Source organism: Cryptomeria japonica, chromosome 3 (genome assembly GCF_030272615.1).
Source record: "Cryptomeria japonica chromosome 3, Sugi_1.0, whole genome shotgun sequence".
Taxonomy (NCBI): Eukaryota; Viridiplantae; Streptophyta; class Pinopsida; order Cupressales; family Cupressaceae; genus Cryptomeria; species Cryptomeria japonica.
Genome location: NC_081407.1, coordinates 157,325,237 through 157,343,582, shown reverse-complemented (window position 1 = coordinate 157,343,582; position 18,346 = coordinate 157,325,237). Strand labels below are relative to the sequence as shown.

The following is an 18,346-nucleotide window of genomic DNA, read 5'->3' as shown; positions in this document are numbered from 1 at the left end:
ACAGGTGACAGGATGATTTTAGGGTTTGTAATGTCAGTTGGGCATTTTGTGGCTATTTGGGTTATATTTTTAATATTTCCTAAGTTAGCGTTTAATAATTAAATAAGGCTAAGTTGTTAGCCATTTTGGAGTAATAAGGGGATTTTTGGTCTCATCTGGATGCGCATCCTATTGTGTGATAGCTCGTTGGAAAGATCTTGAAATTCTTTAAATCTTTCTCTTTGGTCTTAGGGCAATTCAGTGAGCGGATTTCTGTCTATGGGGAAAAAGGTCATTTTCTAGTAACATGACCACTTTAAAATAAGAAATTATAACATTTCCACTAGACCACGCCACTTGGAGACAATTAGGGTTCGATTTGCAATTGAGAGGGGTTATAAGGGGATAGGAGCTTCATTCTATGATTATCTTTTACACATTTTACATCTTGGATTTGAGATTTGGCTCTGGAAGAGCTTTTCAGCATCTGGGACGCCAACCCCAATGCCTTGCCTGTTTGGGACGTAGCCCCCAATACAGTGGTTTGGATTTGTTTGCAGCTATTAGCATCTTGGAGATTGTACGGCATTCTTTCTGGAGGTTCAGCAATTCTGACAGAGTTCAGCGTGGGGTTTGGGGTTTCTAACCAGTTGGGTGTACTTGGCAACCATACGGCTGTACCTGGCAGGCACTTTCCTTCCCACGTGCAGCACTTGGAGGGCTGGAATCTTGCCACAACTTCATTCCTAGTTATGTTACTCTTTCAGCATCCAGGTTGGAATTATTCCTGATTGTAATCTTCCTGAAATTATTGGAAATCTTCATCTGGTCAAATATTTGATTTTATATTCAGAAATCTGCCTTGAATCGAATTTGTTTTGGCTGTATATGAACTTCATTTTCAGTACTTTGTTCATGTACTTGTACTTCATTATTTACTTGTTGAAAAATCATCAAAATACAAAAAGAATTCAACCCTTCTGCAACTTCTGTCTATTTCTGAAAGAAAATATTAATAAGCAGGAAAAATCAATTTAAATAAATAAAAATTACAGCAGATTGGTAAAAGAGATCCATCAGGGATCTTTCAGTGGTATCAGAGCTTTGATCTTGCCAGCCTGTTGGGTGAAGATCAAGAGTTCTAATTCAGATTTGAGTTTAGTTTGGTTGAAAATCAAATTGGACATCATGACAGGGTTGTTTAGAAATAAACAAGCAGGAAAAGAATTTGAACAAACACCTTCAAGGAGTTCCAGACAGTCTAAGGGTACAACTCCTTCAACAAGTACAAGGAGAAGGTCTCCTGCCAAGACATTCAATGATATAGTTATGAACAACTATGATAAGTATTGCTCTCTTCCTAAAAAGATACGTGACCACCTTTCCTTCACACAATTCATGGGTGTACCAGTTGAAGATGACTTGATGTTTTCAAGTCCACGTCATCAACCAAGAACAAAACAAGAGTCAATTGAGAGCAAGGGAAGCAAAGGAAGAGGAGCAGATATGATGTTTACCAGTGAGATTGGTAGGAAACTATTTGAAGATTTTGAGAGACATGTAGATCCAATTGGTGCCTCTTTGGTTGGTTACAACGCTGTCCCATCATTTTTGGTGGAAGATGTGAAGGAAGAGTTTGTAACTTCAAGCAATACACAAGACATTCATGAGAGGTTTGATGAGTTTTCAGATTGCCCAAAGACTGATTTTGAATCAGCAATTGATGAAGAACATGAGGTTGAAATGGACAGCGTAAGTTTGGATTCATTTGTCACACTACTTCCTCTTCTCAATTGGGAAGACCATGAGGAAAGTCGAAATTTAATGGTGTGTAGTGAATCCAAAGATTTGTCACCACAGTATGATCATAATTCTGAAGTCCATAACAGTAGTGACATAACTTATCTCCCTCAAGATATGACAGCCTTTGGTCATGAAGAGAATAGAGATGTGCATTCTACATTTGCGGGTGCTTATGGTACAAGCATGGGTTATGCTGATGCAAATAATACAACTCACCATAAGTCTGATTTTGTGTACTTTGGGGCAGCTGATATAAAACATTGCCAAAAGTTGAACGAAGATTGGTTACATAGAGCTGCCCAAGCAAAAACGCTTGCTGCCCAAGCAAGACACCACCTCCAAAGAGTCAAAGAGCGTCACAATCGGTTAGATGATGCAAGGATACAAAGAGAATCATCCATTAGATCTTTATTTCTTCCAAGGGAAGAAAAGGACAGCGAAGATATATTGAATGGAAATAGAAATCAGTTTGATTTTCTGAGTTTGATCAGCAATTTTCCTTCATCTAATGAGTCAAATTTGAAACCTTGCATTGAGAACATTCAAGTTGGGAAGACTAGGTGTGAAGTTTATGAGTTGTTACGTGGCATTCATAGTGGACCAGCCACTGAAGGTTTATCCATGTTGCAGAACAAAAACATCTACTATTCATTTGTGGACTTGTCACCTCTTTCATATGATAGGGCAGCGATGTACTTATTAATTGGTGACTCAGTTTTCTTAGATGTGATAGTGGGCTATGAAGATCAGCGTGTAAGAGACTATATTTGGTGCATGGCTAAACAATATATTTATTTGGCATCCTCCAATGAAGACATACTAACTTGTGGAGAAATTGGGCAAGTTGCAGCCGCTGATCAAAGGTTTTGGAGAGGTTTCCATCACACTTTGCTTGTTGGAAATTGTCTTATTGATGGGTCCATTTCAACATTGAAGATTGGTGGTATTTATGGTTTCACAGTGGCTATAGAGAGACACGGTATCGACGATGCCTCTTACTATCATTGTCTCTTCATGACAGATGGATGTGGATTTAGTTTTATTTGGGATCCAGGTGTTGATTCATTTGATACAGCGTCTTATAGGGATTATAGTATGTTGCTCCAGATATTAAGATTATATGGCACTTATATCAGAGGAGAGCAGCAGGAGCAGTTTATGTCCTACAGGTGGTTTGTGTGGGATCATGGTATAGACATGTGTAGTACCTTCCTTTCGTGGATCCTACATGGGTTGCTTCACTTCAGATGTATAGATGTAGTCGTGGGTGTACAATGGTTGTTGACACTTGGACGGTATGTTCGGAATATCACGAGGATGGAGCTGGAGTTTACCCACTATCCATCTCAGTTTTTCGAGCAGAGTGGGACGACAGTTGATCCACAGGTTGATTGTCATCAGATAGCTGGCGTGGATGAGTTATGTGATGTTACTCCTAGTGAGTACTTTGAGCCAGTTGATGTGGCAATTTCACCTGATTCTCTAGACAGGGTGATTGTTTCATTGCTAGTTGGTGATTACATATTTTTAGATGCCAGCTTGGACAGTGATGATTTTAGTCAGTATTATATATTGTCTAGTGAGTTGGCATTAGATCTTCCGGCACATCAGCAGCAGTGTGTGGCAGTTGTGTGTCACTTGTGTCAGATGGGGTCAGATCACAGAGGGTCTTCCATGGATTGGCATTCATTGGATATTATGACGGATGTTATGCATGTTGGTGATCACAGACACACTAGTGGTCTTGGCATTTATGGATATTTGATCTATGGAGATGATATAGTTTTCCATTGCTCACTTGAGGTATTCAGCGGGAGCTATGCTTCGCTCTGGGACCCAGACAGTGTTGATTTGACAGCACAGGTGCTTCAGCATTTTGAGGAGCCATTCCAAACCGGGGCATTGCATGTTGTTTATATCAGAGATGAGCAGCAGTTACATGCAATGATTTGTTTACATCTTATTTGGGATGGTGGAGGATTGGTGTTTCAGTTGCTTGTGGGCAAGCAACTCCGAGAGGGGAGGCTTGTCATGTCCCCTTTCTAGAGTGGACATCGGAGACGGAGGAGTTGGCCTATAATTGGAGTCTCGTAGGCTAGCAGAGGTTGATTGGGACTCATTCAGTGCATATAGTGATTGGATTTTGGCTTTACAGGCAGTTTGGAGCTAGTTTGGAGCAGTTCCTAGATTTTAGGGGGTATCCCTAAATTTTAGGAGGTTGTGACAGTTGCCAGTCGTGAGGTTATTCATGACCTTTTAGATGGTTTCAGTTTCAAAGAGATTGGGCTTGTTTCCTAAATTTTAGGAACATCCCTAGATTTTAGGGATGAGACTACCAGTGAATCCTTGATTTCCGACTTCAGTCACAGACAGGTGACAGGATGATTTTAGGGTTTGTAATGTCAGTTGGGCATTTTGTGGCTATTTGGGTTATATTTTTAATATTTCCTAAGTTAGCGTTTAATAATTAAATAAGGCTAAGTTGTTAGCCATTTTGGAGTAATAAGGGGATTTTTGGTCTCATCTGGATGCGCATCCTATTGTGTGATAGCTCGTTGGAAAGATCTTGAAATTCTTTAAATCTTTCTCTTTGGTCTCAGGGCAATTCAGTGAGCGGATTTCTGTCTATGGGGAAAAAGGTCATTTTCTAGTAACATGACCACTTTAAAATAAGAAATTATAACATTTCCACTAGACCACGCCACTTGGAGACAATTAGGGTTCGATTTGCAATTGAGAGGGGTTATAAGGGGATAGGAGCTTCATTCTATGATTATCTTTTACACATTTTACATCTTGGATTTGAGATTTGGCTCTGGAAGAGCTTTTCAGCATCTGGGACGCCAACCCCAATGCCTTGCCTGTTTGGGACGTAGCCCCCAATACAGTGGTTTGGATTTGTTTGCAGCTATTAGCATCTTGGAGATTGTACGGCATTCTTTCTGGAGGTTCAGCAATTCTGACAGAGTTCAGCGTGGGGTTTGGGGTTTCTAACCAGTTGGGTGTACTTGGCAACCATACGGCTGTACCTGGCAGGCACTTTCCTTCCCACGTGCAGCACTTGGAGGGCTGGAATCTTGCCACAACTTCATTCCTAGTTATGTTACTCTTTCAGCATCCAGGTTGGAATTATTCCTGATTGTAATCTTCCTGAAATTATTGGAAATCTTCATCTGGTCAAATATTTGATTTTATATTCAGAAATCTGCCTTGAATCGAATTTGTTTTGGCTGTATATGAACTTCATTTTCAGTACTTTGTTCATGTACTTGTACTTCATTATTTACTTGTTGAAAAATCATCAAAATACAAAAAGAATTCAACCCTTCTGCAACTTCTGTCTATTTCTGAAAGAAAATATTAATAAGCAGGAAAAATCAATTTAAATAAATAAAAATTACAGCAGATTGGTAAAAGAGATCCATCAGGGATCTTTCATTATAGAAGATTTGTGAAGGGCTATTCACAAAACACTGCTCCTCTTACTGACCTCACGAAAAAGGGAGCTTTTTGTTGGACAGAAAAGGCTCAAAGTACTTTTGATAAGTTTAAGAAGATTATGAGCTCTTGTCCAGTTTTGGCAATTCCAGATTTCTCGAAGCCCTTCGAGCTACAGTGTGATGCATCTGGAGAAGGTGTTGGGGTTGTTTTGATGCAAGACAAGCATCCCATTGTGTTTGAGAGCAGAAAATTAAGAGGTGTTGAAAGGACCTACTCCATCTATGACAAGGAAATGCTTGCAATCATGCATGCATTAGCTAAGTTCAGACAGTATTTGGTGGGGAGAAAATTTGTGGTCAAGACTGATCACAATAGTCTCAAGCACTTCATGCACCAGAAGGATTTGAACGAGAGACAACAAAAGTGGGTGAGTAAGCTTCAAGCTTACGATTTTGACATTGAGTATGTCAAAGGGAAAAACAATATTGTGACTGATGCTCTATCTAGGAGACCTCATATGAGTTCATTGTGTGAGCTCGCTGCTTATTGGAAGGACCTGTTGCTCGCTGATTATGCCAAAAATCAGTTGGCAATCAGCATCATTGAAGGTACTTTTCATGACGAGAGGTACAAGGTGGTTGACGGGCTGATACACTACAAGGGTAGAATCTTTGTGGTGGCTGATTCTAAGCTCAGAAAGAAGATTTTGATGACATTCCATGACATTCCACTTGCTGGTCATCAGGGTTTCTTCAAGACATATAGGCAGATTCGGGAAAGATTTGCTTGGAAAGGGTTGAAAGGGGAAGTTCAACGCTACATCCAGGAATGTCCTACTTGTCAGATGAACAAGAATGAGCACACTCTACCTGCTGGCCTGCTGCAACCTCTTCCCATTCCCAACCAAAAATGGGAAAACATATGAATGGACTTCATCACTGGGTTGCCAAAGGCCCAAGGCAAAGATTGTATCTATGTTGTAGTGGACAGATTGACAAAGTTTGCTCACTTCTTTGCCATCACGAGCTCTTTTTCAGCAGCTCAAGTTGCAGATTTGTTTTTTCATGAGGTGTTTAGATTGCATGGGTTGCCAAAAAACATTGTGAGTGATAGGGACAGCAAGTTCCTAAGCACCTTTTGGCAAGAAGTCTTCAGGATGAGTGGTACGGTGCTTACTCCAAGCACTAGTTATCACCCCCAAACCGATGGACAAACAGAGATAGTGAACAAGTGGTTGGAAGGCTATCTGAGAAACTATGTTTCGGAGCAGCAAAGAGCATGGGTGAAATGGCTCCACATAGGTGAGTATTGTTACAATTCTTCCTTTCACATGTCAATAAGGATGTCTCCCTTCATGGCTCTCTATGGTTATGAGGCTCCTAGCTTTGCTGATTTGGTGTTTGGTGATAGCAAAGCCCCTCAAGCCAAGGATTTGTTGCAGCAAAGTCAAGACATCTTGAAATCCTTGAAGAACAACTTGCAGATTGCTCAGAATCAGCAGAAGATGTATGCTGATCAACGACGCATTGAGCGCTCTTTTGAGGTTGGAGATATGGTTTATCTCCGACTACAGCCATACAAACAGTCTACTCTCAAGAAGAGTGGAGCTAAGAAGCTCAAGCCTCATTTCTATGGGCCATTCCAAGTCATCAGAAAGGTTGGAGCAGTAGCTTATGAGTTGGAGCTACCTTCGAGTAGTAAAGTGCACAATGTCTTCCACGTGTCTCGCCTCAAGAAGGCACTTGGACATAATGTTATTGCTTCTTCACAATTACCACCTTTGGACGAAGAAGGGCAGTTGATTTTGATTCCAGAAGAGATTATTGATTCCAGAGAGCATTCTTTGAGAAGAAGAACAATCAAGGAATACTTGGTGAGATGGAAGAATTTGCCCTTGGAGGATGCAACTTGGGAGAATGAGGAGATTTTACAGCATCCAAATTTGCAATTGCTTGAGGACAAGCAATCTTGGGGAAGGTGGATTGTAATGTCCCCTTCTTAGGCATGATGTTTCAGTTGACCGATGGCCTATTTCGGAGACCCATAGGCTACTCAATGGGTGAAATTAGGGTTTCCAGTTTTTGAGGTTGTTGTTGCTCGTGAATTAGAGTTTGGATCACGGATTCTTTTTGGGTTTTCAGAGGGCTTCACAGTGCTATGTCCGGCTTTGCGTTCCGAGCACTTTTTGGAATTTACTACTTTTAGTAAATTCTATTTCTGGCAGTGGTCTTGATTATTTCAACACAGTTGGTTCTCTTCTTCAGTTGGTTCAGTTGGCTTCGTCACTTTTGGCCTTGGGATGTTTTTGGAGAGATAAGTTCATTTCATTTAAATAATGTTATGTTTTAATGTTATATTTTAAAGTTGACGCCTTGGCCTAGCTTCATCACTTCAAGTTGTTTTAAAAGGTGGTCTTCAAGGGTGGACGCATCATGGAAGGGATTTAATATTTCCTAAGGTCTAAAATCTTGCTTATGAAAACGGGTGCCAACTTTATGAAAAGAAGTGAATTCAAATAAAGGTTAATTAAAGCTTTTAAAAGTGGCGCCATCTCTTGGAGGAAAATTCAAATGTGAAATTAGGGTGCACTTTCTAGAAGCCTCTAGAGATTCCTTGTTAAGCTTATAAATGGAGGCCTCTTCCCTTCATTTGGCATCTGATGTCTATGGAAGTGTTACTCTACCGGAATGGTATTGGGGTTGCTTCGAGGAATGAATGCCTCCTAGCCTTGGCATTGCTTCTTGCTTGAAAGATAGCAACTAGTGGTGATTTAGTGTAGTTGTGAGAGTTTGTAGTGAGGATTGCATTGTAGCTTGATGTGTGCTGGAAGTAAAGTTATTTGCATTTCATTTCATTTTCGGGAGTGACGGTTAGCAGGGCAGATTTGTAGTTTCACTCATATAATTCAAAATAAAAACATATTCATTCTGGGTATTGCATATTTCCTCTTGTTTTGGCTGGGCGCTCCTTTGTGCAAATTTGCAGATTCTAATATGAAGTGTTTTATTTTATAGAGAAGAATCACCATTCTTGCCTGGCATCACTGCTAGGAATTGCCTTGGGGTTCGTGTTAAATAATTTGTTGGGTTAATGTTTGATTTCTTGGTATTGGTTTGTTAGCCTCCTTCATAGGAAGCCATTGCTTTGGTTTTGGGTCATTCGAACTAGTATCGAGAGAGTAGTGAGCATTTTAGTGATTCCATGTGTTGTTGATTAAGCATTTCAAGTGCAGGTTTGTCGTAAATCAGAATATTAAGATTGATCCTTGAGTAGAATTTCTTGGACTTATCATTCTTGTTAAGCCCGGGAAAGTCTTCTATATTGTTGCAGCATTGTATAGTCTTAATCTTATGATCTTGGCAAACATTCACTATCATATTGTAAGCTGAACAGTAGTACTGGCAGCATTTCTTCTCATTTTCATTTCACGCTTGTTATTTACATGTAATTCCATTTCTAAGTTCTTAGCATCTCTGCCATATGGTAGCTCCATTCCCACCCTGGGTTTGAAAGCACATGCTTGGTGTCGAGTTTCCCTTCCAACAGTTGTAATTGTAAAGATCCTCTGACCATATGTTAGTCCATTTTGGGCACATTCTTGGTTAGAGTTGCTTTCAGCATGCACTAAGATCCTCTAACCATATGTTAGTCCATTTTGGGCACATTCTTGGTTAGAGTTACTTTCAGAATGCTTTAAGACCCTTTGACCATATGCTCACGACTTGCCCAACCCGAGATCCTGGTGTACATTCTTGGTTAGAGTTGTATTCCGCATCGTTTTGGTTTAAGTGCTAACCCTAACGGATGTGTGTTGCATTACTTTCTATAATTGAAAAATTGAAAAAATTGGTCCGGGATATTTCAAAAAGTGATTTATTTCTTTAATTAATTATTCTGAGAACTAAATTCACTTTATCAAACATCCAACATTCTAAACTTTTAATTCTCATTCCAACGAGCTATCATAATAAGGTGCTTTTTTAATTATTTTAATAAAAATATGCAACCTTAGTAAAATAATTAAATCATAGTTCATTAATATATCCAAGTTGCGAAAACTACTGAAAAAGCATCAAAATAAAAAATTGACCATACTGGAATGCTACCAATGATGAATAATGAAAATCGGGGCCGATTAAGTGACATTATAAATAGACACACTCTCCAAGAAACTTGGAGAACACACCAAAAGCTAGAAACAACTTCAGAAAGTGTTGTATGAGTCTTTTGGACCAATTGAGCTCAGTGGCAACATTAGATACCCCTTTTGACAAGGCTAACATTCACCGAGAAGGTCAGAGCTAAATGCAAGAGAACGTAAAAATGGGGACATCACAATTTTGCTTGCATTTTGTCAAACACTTATATAAATTGCAAACAAATTTATCCTGCCCATTATAGTGGTATCAAAGCCACAAATCCTGCTAGCCTATTGGATGTTGACTAACTTCATGCAAAAAAATGATTCATATGCAGCTTGGTGAAGGTGCTATTAGGTATTTTTTGAGAAGACATTTAATCCTCCAAGAAATACAGAAGAAGAAAGGGTACTTAATGCTGCTTTAGAGACTGAAGAACAAGAAAGTGAAGGAGAATTCGTGGCTGAGAGAGACAAGGATAGAAGGGATCCTTATAAGAACAGTAGTACACTACAGATCTTAAAAGATGTTGCTAGAGGGCAGCAACAGTTAACTCATTGAATTAGCAATTGATGCAAAATATGAACATGAATAGGGCTGATCAGAACAATAATACTAAGAATAGTGAAGGTAGTAACTCAGGAAATAATTGAAAGAAACACCAGAACAACTAGTGTAACAACATTCAAACCATTAATGCCACATTTTTGGATGGACAAGAAGTTGGTAATGAGGGACAACATAATGATGGTGATGAATTTGTGGATTACTTGCATGAGTACCAGTTAGAAGAGTTTCACGCTACTGTCATTGCTGATTTTTGCTAGCTTAAGTTGAGAAATAGACCTAGGAGAGTGGGAGGCAAAAATTAGGAGTCACAATGTAAGGTGGGCAATTTGTCCATACCTTCCTTTCGTGGTTCTGGTAAATGCACTACATGTGCATGGGTGCAAAAATGTGATACATATTTTCTACTTAATCCTATGACTAAGAATGAGGCAATTAAGTATGCTACTCTTCACTCAAAAGGAGATACCCATGAATGGTGGTAAAATGGAATGTTGACTTTGGAAATGATATCATTGATTCGTGTGTTGACTTCACCCAAAGATTGATTGATAGATTTGATAAGAAGAATCCAGAGCTACATTTTAGAGAGTTAGCACAGTTGGAGCAGATTGGTTCAGTTGTTAGTTATGTATCTGAGTTTTGGAGGCTTTTAGTGATGGTTTCCAATGTTTTGGAGAGGAGACTTATTGTTTTCTTTATAGAAGGGTTGACAAAATCAGTTTGAGGATGGGTGAAAGAATTTGACCCACCTACTTTATAGGAAGCTATAAAAAGGGCAAGGACTATGGAGTTCTCCACACCTAAAAACAAAATTCAGCCTAAGTTATTTCCACCCAAGAAGGATAAGGATAAAAGGTCTTTTCAAAAAGAGTGGCCTAAGGAAGCAACCATGGATGATGAAAACAAAAATGAGTTGCAAAGAAAAAAATTATGTTTTTTATGCAAAGAGCCATGGGAACCAAGAAATAGGTGCCCAGGGAGAGGTAAGGTGCACTATATTGACGTTTTTTCAAATAATGGAAGAGAAATGGAGGAGGATGACTCATGGAATGAACATGAGTAGGAAAAAGTTGAACTAGTGGAATAGGTGAGTCAAGGAGTTTCAGGAGGTGCAACCATTGCTACTCTATCAGGTACACCTAGATATAATTCATTCAGAGTTAGAGGAATTTTGTAAGGGCAGCAAGTGACTATTTTGATTGATAGTGGGGCAACCCACAACTTCATCGATGAGGGCCTAGTGTGAAGAAAGGTCTTGAGATATAAGATTTCAAGTGATTTAATGTTATGGTAGTAGATGGATTTACTATGACTTGCACAAAGAAGATATCTTAGATGAGTCTCATGTTGGGAAACCATAGAGTGACTAATGATTTCTATGTAGTTAGGATTCGAGAGACAGATGTTAGTGATTGCATTCACTTGGTAAGTATTCACAGAATTTCCAAATGATGGGACTAAAATTCAAGGTGGATGGAAAAAGGTGGTTCTTTGAGGTATGTCTAATGGAGCTCCTAGAATAGTCACAGCAGAGAAGATGGAGGCTATTTTCAAGCATGGTGAGGTTTTATGGGCAGTCCAATGTTGTTTCTACCAAGATTGAGTAGCCATAGAGCAGGGTTGTACTCATTGAAAATAATTTCTAGCCAATTCCTATTCTTTCTTGTGCACCATCAAGAATTTTGTTTGCAATGGTAAGGACAGACCTCTATAGAATAATTGAAAAATTAATGATTAACTTGGATTCCCTTGGCCCTATTATACCATGTTGAAGAGAAAAATAATCATGCAAGGTAACTTTGTGAGGATGTTACTAATGTAGATTTGGCTATGGTTTCAGAGATGGCGTATGAGGCTTGGCCATTTTTATTTGGTATCCGCCTGGTTATGTCCATACAAAAATAATTAAAATAAACCATAATATCAATGGTGCATGTTTAATATAATAACTTTAAAAAAACAATACTGTTAACTGACAATTTGGAATATTAAATAAGTCACGATGAATGATATATCAAACAAGTTTATGGCTTCTGTTCGAAACAGGAAAAAATACAATGGTCATGGTCAAAATAAAAAAACTATATGAAGAAATAATCATACCGCTGTTCACTGAGAGAGTTCAAATCAGCAATTGGTTCATTAGAACCGGATGCAATAGGATTCCAGCAGTTTAGTTAGCTATGAGTGTCGTCTTTATGTGATTTAATCTTTGTTTTCTTTTACTTTTTGAAAGTTACTATGACTGTCATTCCTAGACCAGCACTATTTTTATATTACATTTTTCTTAAGACAGTTGGGTAACCAAGATAATAAAAGAACCCAGGATGTAGCTGGAACGGTACTGATCAGAATGCAGGGTTCCACAGGGCAGTACCTGTTAATGTATAATTTGAGTCTATAGAATGTAAAATTGTCTTACAAAATTAATGATAGGGAGAAAAAGAGGTACCACAAGAATAGAAAATGAGATCAAAATTCCAAATACCAAGAACCCATTGAAAGCACCAATGACTCGTTGGCTACAACCAAATAGAGATACGAAATAAAACTCATCAGCACGTGTCTTCCAATATAAACATTAATTGAACTAACTAATGTTTAGTTTTCTAAATAAGGCTGTCAAAATAGTATTACCATATTACCTTCCATAGTAGCATATCCCTCCAAATATTGACGAAAACAATATGGCACTTTGCCATCTGCAAAATATCAGAGTCAAATCAGTCCATCAATAAAAGTAATGAATAATGCTTATCAATCTCTGCCAAGTAATTAAAGTTCATAGTTTTTCAGTTTTCTTAGTTGCCTTGTACAAAAGCAATGCTGTTAGCTAGTAACTTCTAGACTATTCTAATTTCGAATGATGACAATTTTTTTTGTTCTTAGAAACTCTGACCGGGTACAGCTTTGTTGAATGGAATTGTCATGTAAGCCATCGAATTGCACAATGCAAATCATTTAAAGGGTTTGTTTTGGAAAGTTGCAGTTATTCATGACCCCTTTGGAATGCCATTTTGTTTAATTTACATTTACTTTATAAATCAAAGATCACATGTTGAAATAAAAGCATCAAGTTTGTGGAATTGACAGAAGACTGACATATCAAACCAACAATGTTGTTTAAACTTACAGTAATCTAATGATGTCAAATTTCCTCATTCCTAGAAACCATAACTGGATACAACTTTGTTGAGTTAAATTGGCACAAAATCTATCAAAGTGCACAATGTAAATACAATGAACAAAATGTGACAATTTTGTAACAAGGGAACAATGGCTCCACTCCAAACACATGCATGATTGCAGCTTTTGATCCTGATGGACTAAGTAGTTTCTTGGAAATATCTCCATTATTCTCCATGATCTCTAGTATATCTGGATTTTACATGATAAGCACTCTCAAAGTACAGCATCATATTGCACCAGCATCTTTGGTTTCCCCTATGCTGGAACCATTAATATCTTTTAAGAACATTGTTTATTGCAATAAATTCCACTTCAGCATCTATGGTTTTCAAAATACTAATCATCTATACAATCTTTCCAAGATCTTATTGAGGAAGATAATAAAGTCTGCCCCGATAATTTCGGCTTCCACCATGTTGTTTCTACTCTGATACCATGTTAAAAATTTACAACATAGGACAAGAAACCGGGAAACTAAAAGCAATAAAAATATAGATGAACTGAGTATGCATCAAATCAGATTAATGCATTCACAATGGATACAATGAATTGGAGGAATCAATAAGAGATTCTATTAATCAATACAACAAATTCATCCGTAAAACAAACACAATGCCTCTGCAGTGAATTTCTTGATTCCATAAAGTCAATCCATCCAATTTTCTATGTTTCCAATGCCTTGATACAGTTAATTCATGTTGTACCCAATCCAAAATTTCAAGTGTGTTACATGATAATTGTTTTTCATCGTCAACATGCCAATTAATTGCATAGCAAGTCAAGGCCAATAAAAATCATTTCCAGTTGAGTCACAGGTTGTTGTGTCAAAGTCTCAAACTGAACTGTCAAATGATTATAGCTTGTTTGCCATTTTATTATCTAAAACTATGTTATCGATCCTGGTACTGATTCAGGTTTGGGTTCAGATTTAGTCCAAAAGAAATTGAGGTAAGGTTCATCCATACAAAAACATATATAAATCACACACACACACACACTTCACTTTTATTTAATCTAACTTCTCATTGAATTATAGAAGTATCTATATTTCAATTATAAAAGACCTCCATAACAAAGAAATAAAAATATATCCACAATTTAACACTCTTATTAGTTATACAAAGGTTATTTGATAATTGACATTTGTTGTTGGGAATAATCATTATGTTATGTTGTCTTCAATAATTATGGGTTACGACAGTTAGTTAGTCTTCCCGAAGGGCAGTTGGACGTGACGGGTGGTTGCACCCCTTCGGGTATTATATATTGCATACCTTTCCTTCTTAGTAGCATCATGATAGTCGTATCTGGGTGTGAGGTTATAAGCACTTGATGTACATGGACTATTGAACTAATACAGGGACTGGTTCTTTAATATATTCTCATTATGTTCTACGCATTTACTTTCTGCATTTAACCGTTTACCCGTATGTGGCAAACATCTGGCGCCGTTGCCTAGACATACTCGAGAAAGGAAGGAGCGGATGTCGTATGGACACGATGGGCCTACCCGTTGGTGAGATTAACCCAGAGGCCGATGACGCGCAAACGGAGCTCTACAACAGAGAAGACACTGCAACGAGGGAATTCTCAATCCCGCTATAGGTGGCCATAGAGACCTACGTCTGAAGAGAGGCCACAGAGGCTCATGTCCCAACAAGTGTCGTGTGGACCACAACGAATCGGTTGATGAATCACCTCCACCGGTTGCTTGCATAGGCATCACTGGCACAGCGAACCCGCTTGGAGGAGATTACCCGTGAGGAGCGACGCCAACAGGTCCTCCGATAGTACGAAGAAAACAATCATCACTGGGAAGCAGACTGTGATGGCAAGAGGCGAAGGGGAAATTGAACCCTAAACCTTCAGAAGGAATAAAGAACATTCTATACTATAATAATGGTGTCATACTATTGACATAAATTGTATCCGACGGGATGAATTAATAAAGAAGTGTTCTATTTTTTATGTGTGGTTACTATTTATGAAGATGTTCGGGAATTAATGCCCAACTTATTAAATAAGGATAGTAATAAGAAGGCTCAAAGTGAGGAGTGGGAGGCCGCACAAAGAGCCTTGATTTTGGAACAACAAGTAGAACGTAGACGAAGGTTGAGGCAACTTGCCGAAGGACGACCTGCCGAAGGGTTGCCCGAAGGGAACCAAGGAGGTGTCACGGAGAGTGAAGGAGCAGAAGCCGAAGGAGATTTATACGTGTCGCCAAAACACCATAGGGTGAGAAACTACGAAGAATTTTTGGAAGAAACAAGGCTATGAAGAAATCTGGTCGAGGAGACCCGAGATCAATTCAGGAACTTATCCCTTACGCCGCGCACGGAGGACCACCGAAGGGATCGAACAGAGGACGAGGGTGAGAACGGGGGAGAGGGCAACCGTACGACTGTAGGTGTGGAGGAGGCATAGGCACACGGCAGACAAGACCCCCTCTTGGGACCCATCACACCAAGCACGCGGGTACAAAACACTGTACCCCCATTCACTCAAACAGGAAACACCACCGACGTGGGAGGCAATGGCGCGGGTGCACGACAAACACAGCCGCCTCTGCGGACACGACCCCCATCAATGGCCCATAGGCAGAAGCTGCCGAAATTCATCGGTGATGGGAAGGAGGATCCCATAAGGCACTGCAGAACTTGCGAAACCATATGGGCAGCCAATGGTGTCACGAACCAGGACGAATGGACGACACAATTCCTAGCGACATTACGGGGAGTTGCCATTGATTGGTTCTTGGATATTGATAAAATTGCAGTGGCCACATGGGACACACTGCGGAAAGCCTTCGAGAAGGAGTTCTGCCCACTCCGGGATGATAATGAAATAGTGGCAAAGATATACAGTATGAAACAAGGACAAAAGGAATCAGTTCGTGCCTATGGAAGGCACCTGAAGGAGCTAATTGGGAAAATGGAGAGTCAGCCGACCAACGGACTCAAGAAGAGGTGATTCGTAGAAGGCCTAAAACCCAATTTGAAGAAGAAAATGAAGATAGTCCCTCCTTTGTCATACGATGATGCATACAACAGGGCTATGGACTTAGAAAGTGAATACAAAACGTCCAAGAAAAAGGGAAAGTCCTCCGAGGAAAATGACTCTTCCTCCGATGAAAGTGGTAACGAGGGGTCGAAAAAGAAAGTGATGGCCCTACAGAGGGACATGGAGCGTATGATGAGGGAATTTAAAGCGATGAAAGGCTCTACTAGCCGAACCGAAGGAGACATGTGATGCACGGACTGCAAGGAGGAAGGACATGCGAAGGGTACATGCTCGAAGAAGGCCTTTTGCAAATTTGCCAAGTAATGGGATACTCCATCAAGGAGTGCCCATACAATATGAAGACCCGAAATACACAAGTGTTGTTCACTGTGCAGGCCACAACATCCGCACCAACAGGTACGGCCTAGCAAACCAACACAATGACATCATCATGAGGTTACCGAGAGAACAGATGCGGCGGCAAAAGGAATAACAACAATAACAATAACCGAAGCCGTGTCCAGTATGATGCCAAGGGCCAACCAATGATCCAATGTAGGGCTTGCAATCAGTGGGGGCACTTCGCCCGGGATTGCACGAAGGAAGCCACCCCTCAGCACCTTTGCCGATGGTGTGGGCCAAGCGACCATGAGGATGCAAATTGCCCGAAGCCAGGAGTAAACCTTTTGAACACGAACCCACAAAGGAAGAAGTGTTGGCAATCACAAGGGCACAGGCCAAAAAGGCTACATACCCAGATCCTCGCACGGAGACTGAGAGAGTGCGGGAAGCAAGGGTCGAGATCACAAAGGAAATGGCTGCACAGGGACAAAACAACCACGAGGCCACAAGCCCATCACGGACGAGGGGAGAAGAGAGAATCCTACGACAAATATTGCAAATAGAGGTACCCGTAAAGATTCAAGACCTCCTTGAAACCATGCCGCAGTTGAAAACGACAATCTTAAACTCCGTACCCACACAAGCCAAAACAAGGGAGGTCGTAAGCCCCACGATCGACCCTATGTTGCTAGTAGTCAACAGCGGACGCCACCTTGCGGTGGTATAAATGGGCATTCTGGGGACTACCTTGATGGACACCATTGTGGACAGAGGGTCAGGAGTAAATGTGCTCCTAGAAGAGACATGGAAAAAACTGGGAAAGCCTACACTGTGGCCCCCCACGTTCAATCTGCTAGGGGCGGATCAACATAGGATTAAACCCCTCGGTATCCTCATGGGCCAGCGGGTGATGATCGACACGCAACCATTCGTGCTGGATTTTGTAGTGATTCCACTGAAGCATAAAGGGTACGACGCCATTCTCGGACATGGGTGGCTAATTGCAGCAAAGGCAAACCATAATTGGAAGCAGAATACGCTCTCCTTGGAAAGCGTGGGGAGGAAGTACATGATCGATCTCTGTACAAATATGGTGAGCGAGGAGTTGGCATCCTCCTCTGAGTCCGAATCTGAAGGAGACCAGTTGGGCGGGGATGAAAACCGACGTGGAATGGAGCCCAGCGACGAAGGGGTATTAGAGTTGGAAGCATGCTCGGGGGATGACGGGGACTCCTTGAATGGCCTCTTCCACTGGAAAATGGGAGATTATGAATTGTTTACACCCTCATGCAATGTATTGAGTATCGAGGAAGAACCAGATATATTTCCTCCAGAATATGGAGAGTACAAGGAAGGGGAGGCCTCTGTGAATGACACTCCCGCACACCAATTCCCGAAGGGCGAACCTATTAAATATCAAGAAGCCAATTTAAAGGAGACAAATCTTGGGGGGATGAGTGTGTTTTCCTCATTTTTGTTTTAAAAAATGAAGGACCATTACATGAAATTTTTATAAAAAAATAAAAAATTTACTCTATGGCATGCTTACCGAGGTAGAACTTCAACTAATCCTAGGACTGGCTTAATCCTTAGTCCATCCTCGAATCAAGTTTCGAATTTCGTCGCATTCTGGATTCGTTTGCTATGTCTTTCCTTCAATTTCGGGTTTTTTCTCCCTGACTGCAGGTGGGAAATTTCTATTGAATTGCAAGTTTCAATGATTTCCATTGTTTTGGTCTTTGTAGGGAAATTTTTGGCTAATTACAAGTGCACTTTATTGAAAAATAAGAACTTGTAATTTGTTTTTTTATTTCCCCCTTGATGCTTTTTGGCTTTTTAAGTTAAAATAGGGATTTTTTGGATAAGTTACAAGTGAACTTGTA

At 40.0% G+C, this 18,346-nt stretch overlaps 1 protein-coding gene across 1 annotated transcript in view; it reads right to left on the bottom strand.

The window, feature by feature from the left end:
* The window catches only part of LOC131031021 (uncharacterized), a 261,890-nt gene that overhangs the window by 87,550 nt on the left and 155,994 nt on the right, over positions 1–18,346 (bottom strand). The window contains exons 7-8 of the mRNA XM_057962024.1: positions 12,578–12,634; positions 12,385–12,454 (exon numbers count right to left, since the gene is read on the bottom strand). Coding sequence (XP_057818007.1) covers positions 12,385–12,454; positions 12,578–12,634 — 127 coding nt within the window. The remainder of the gene's footprint in view (positions 1–12,384; positions 12,455–12,577; positions 12,635–18,346) is intronic.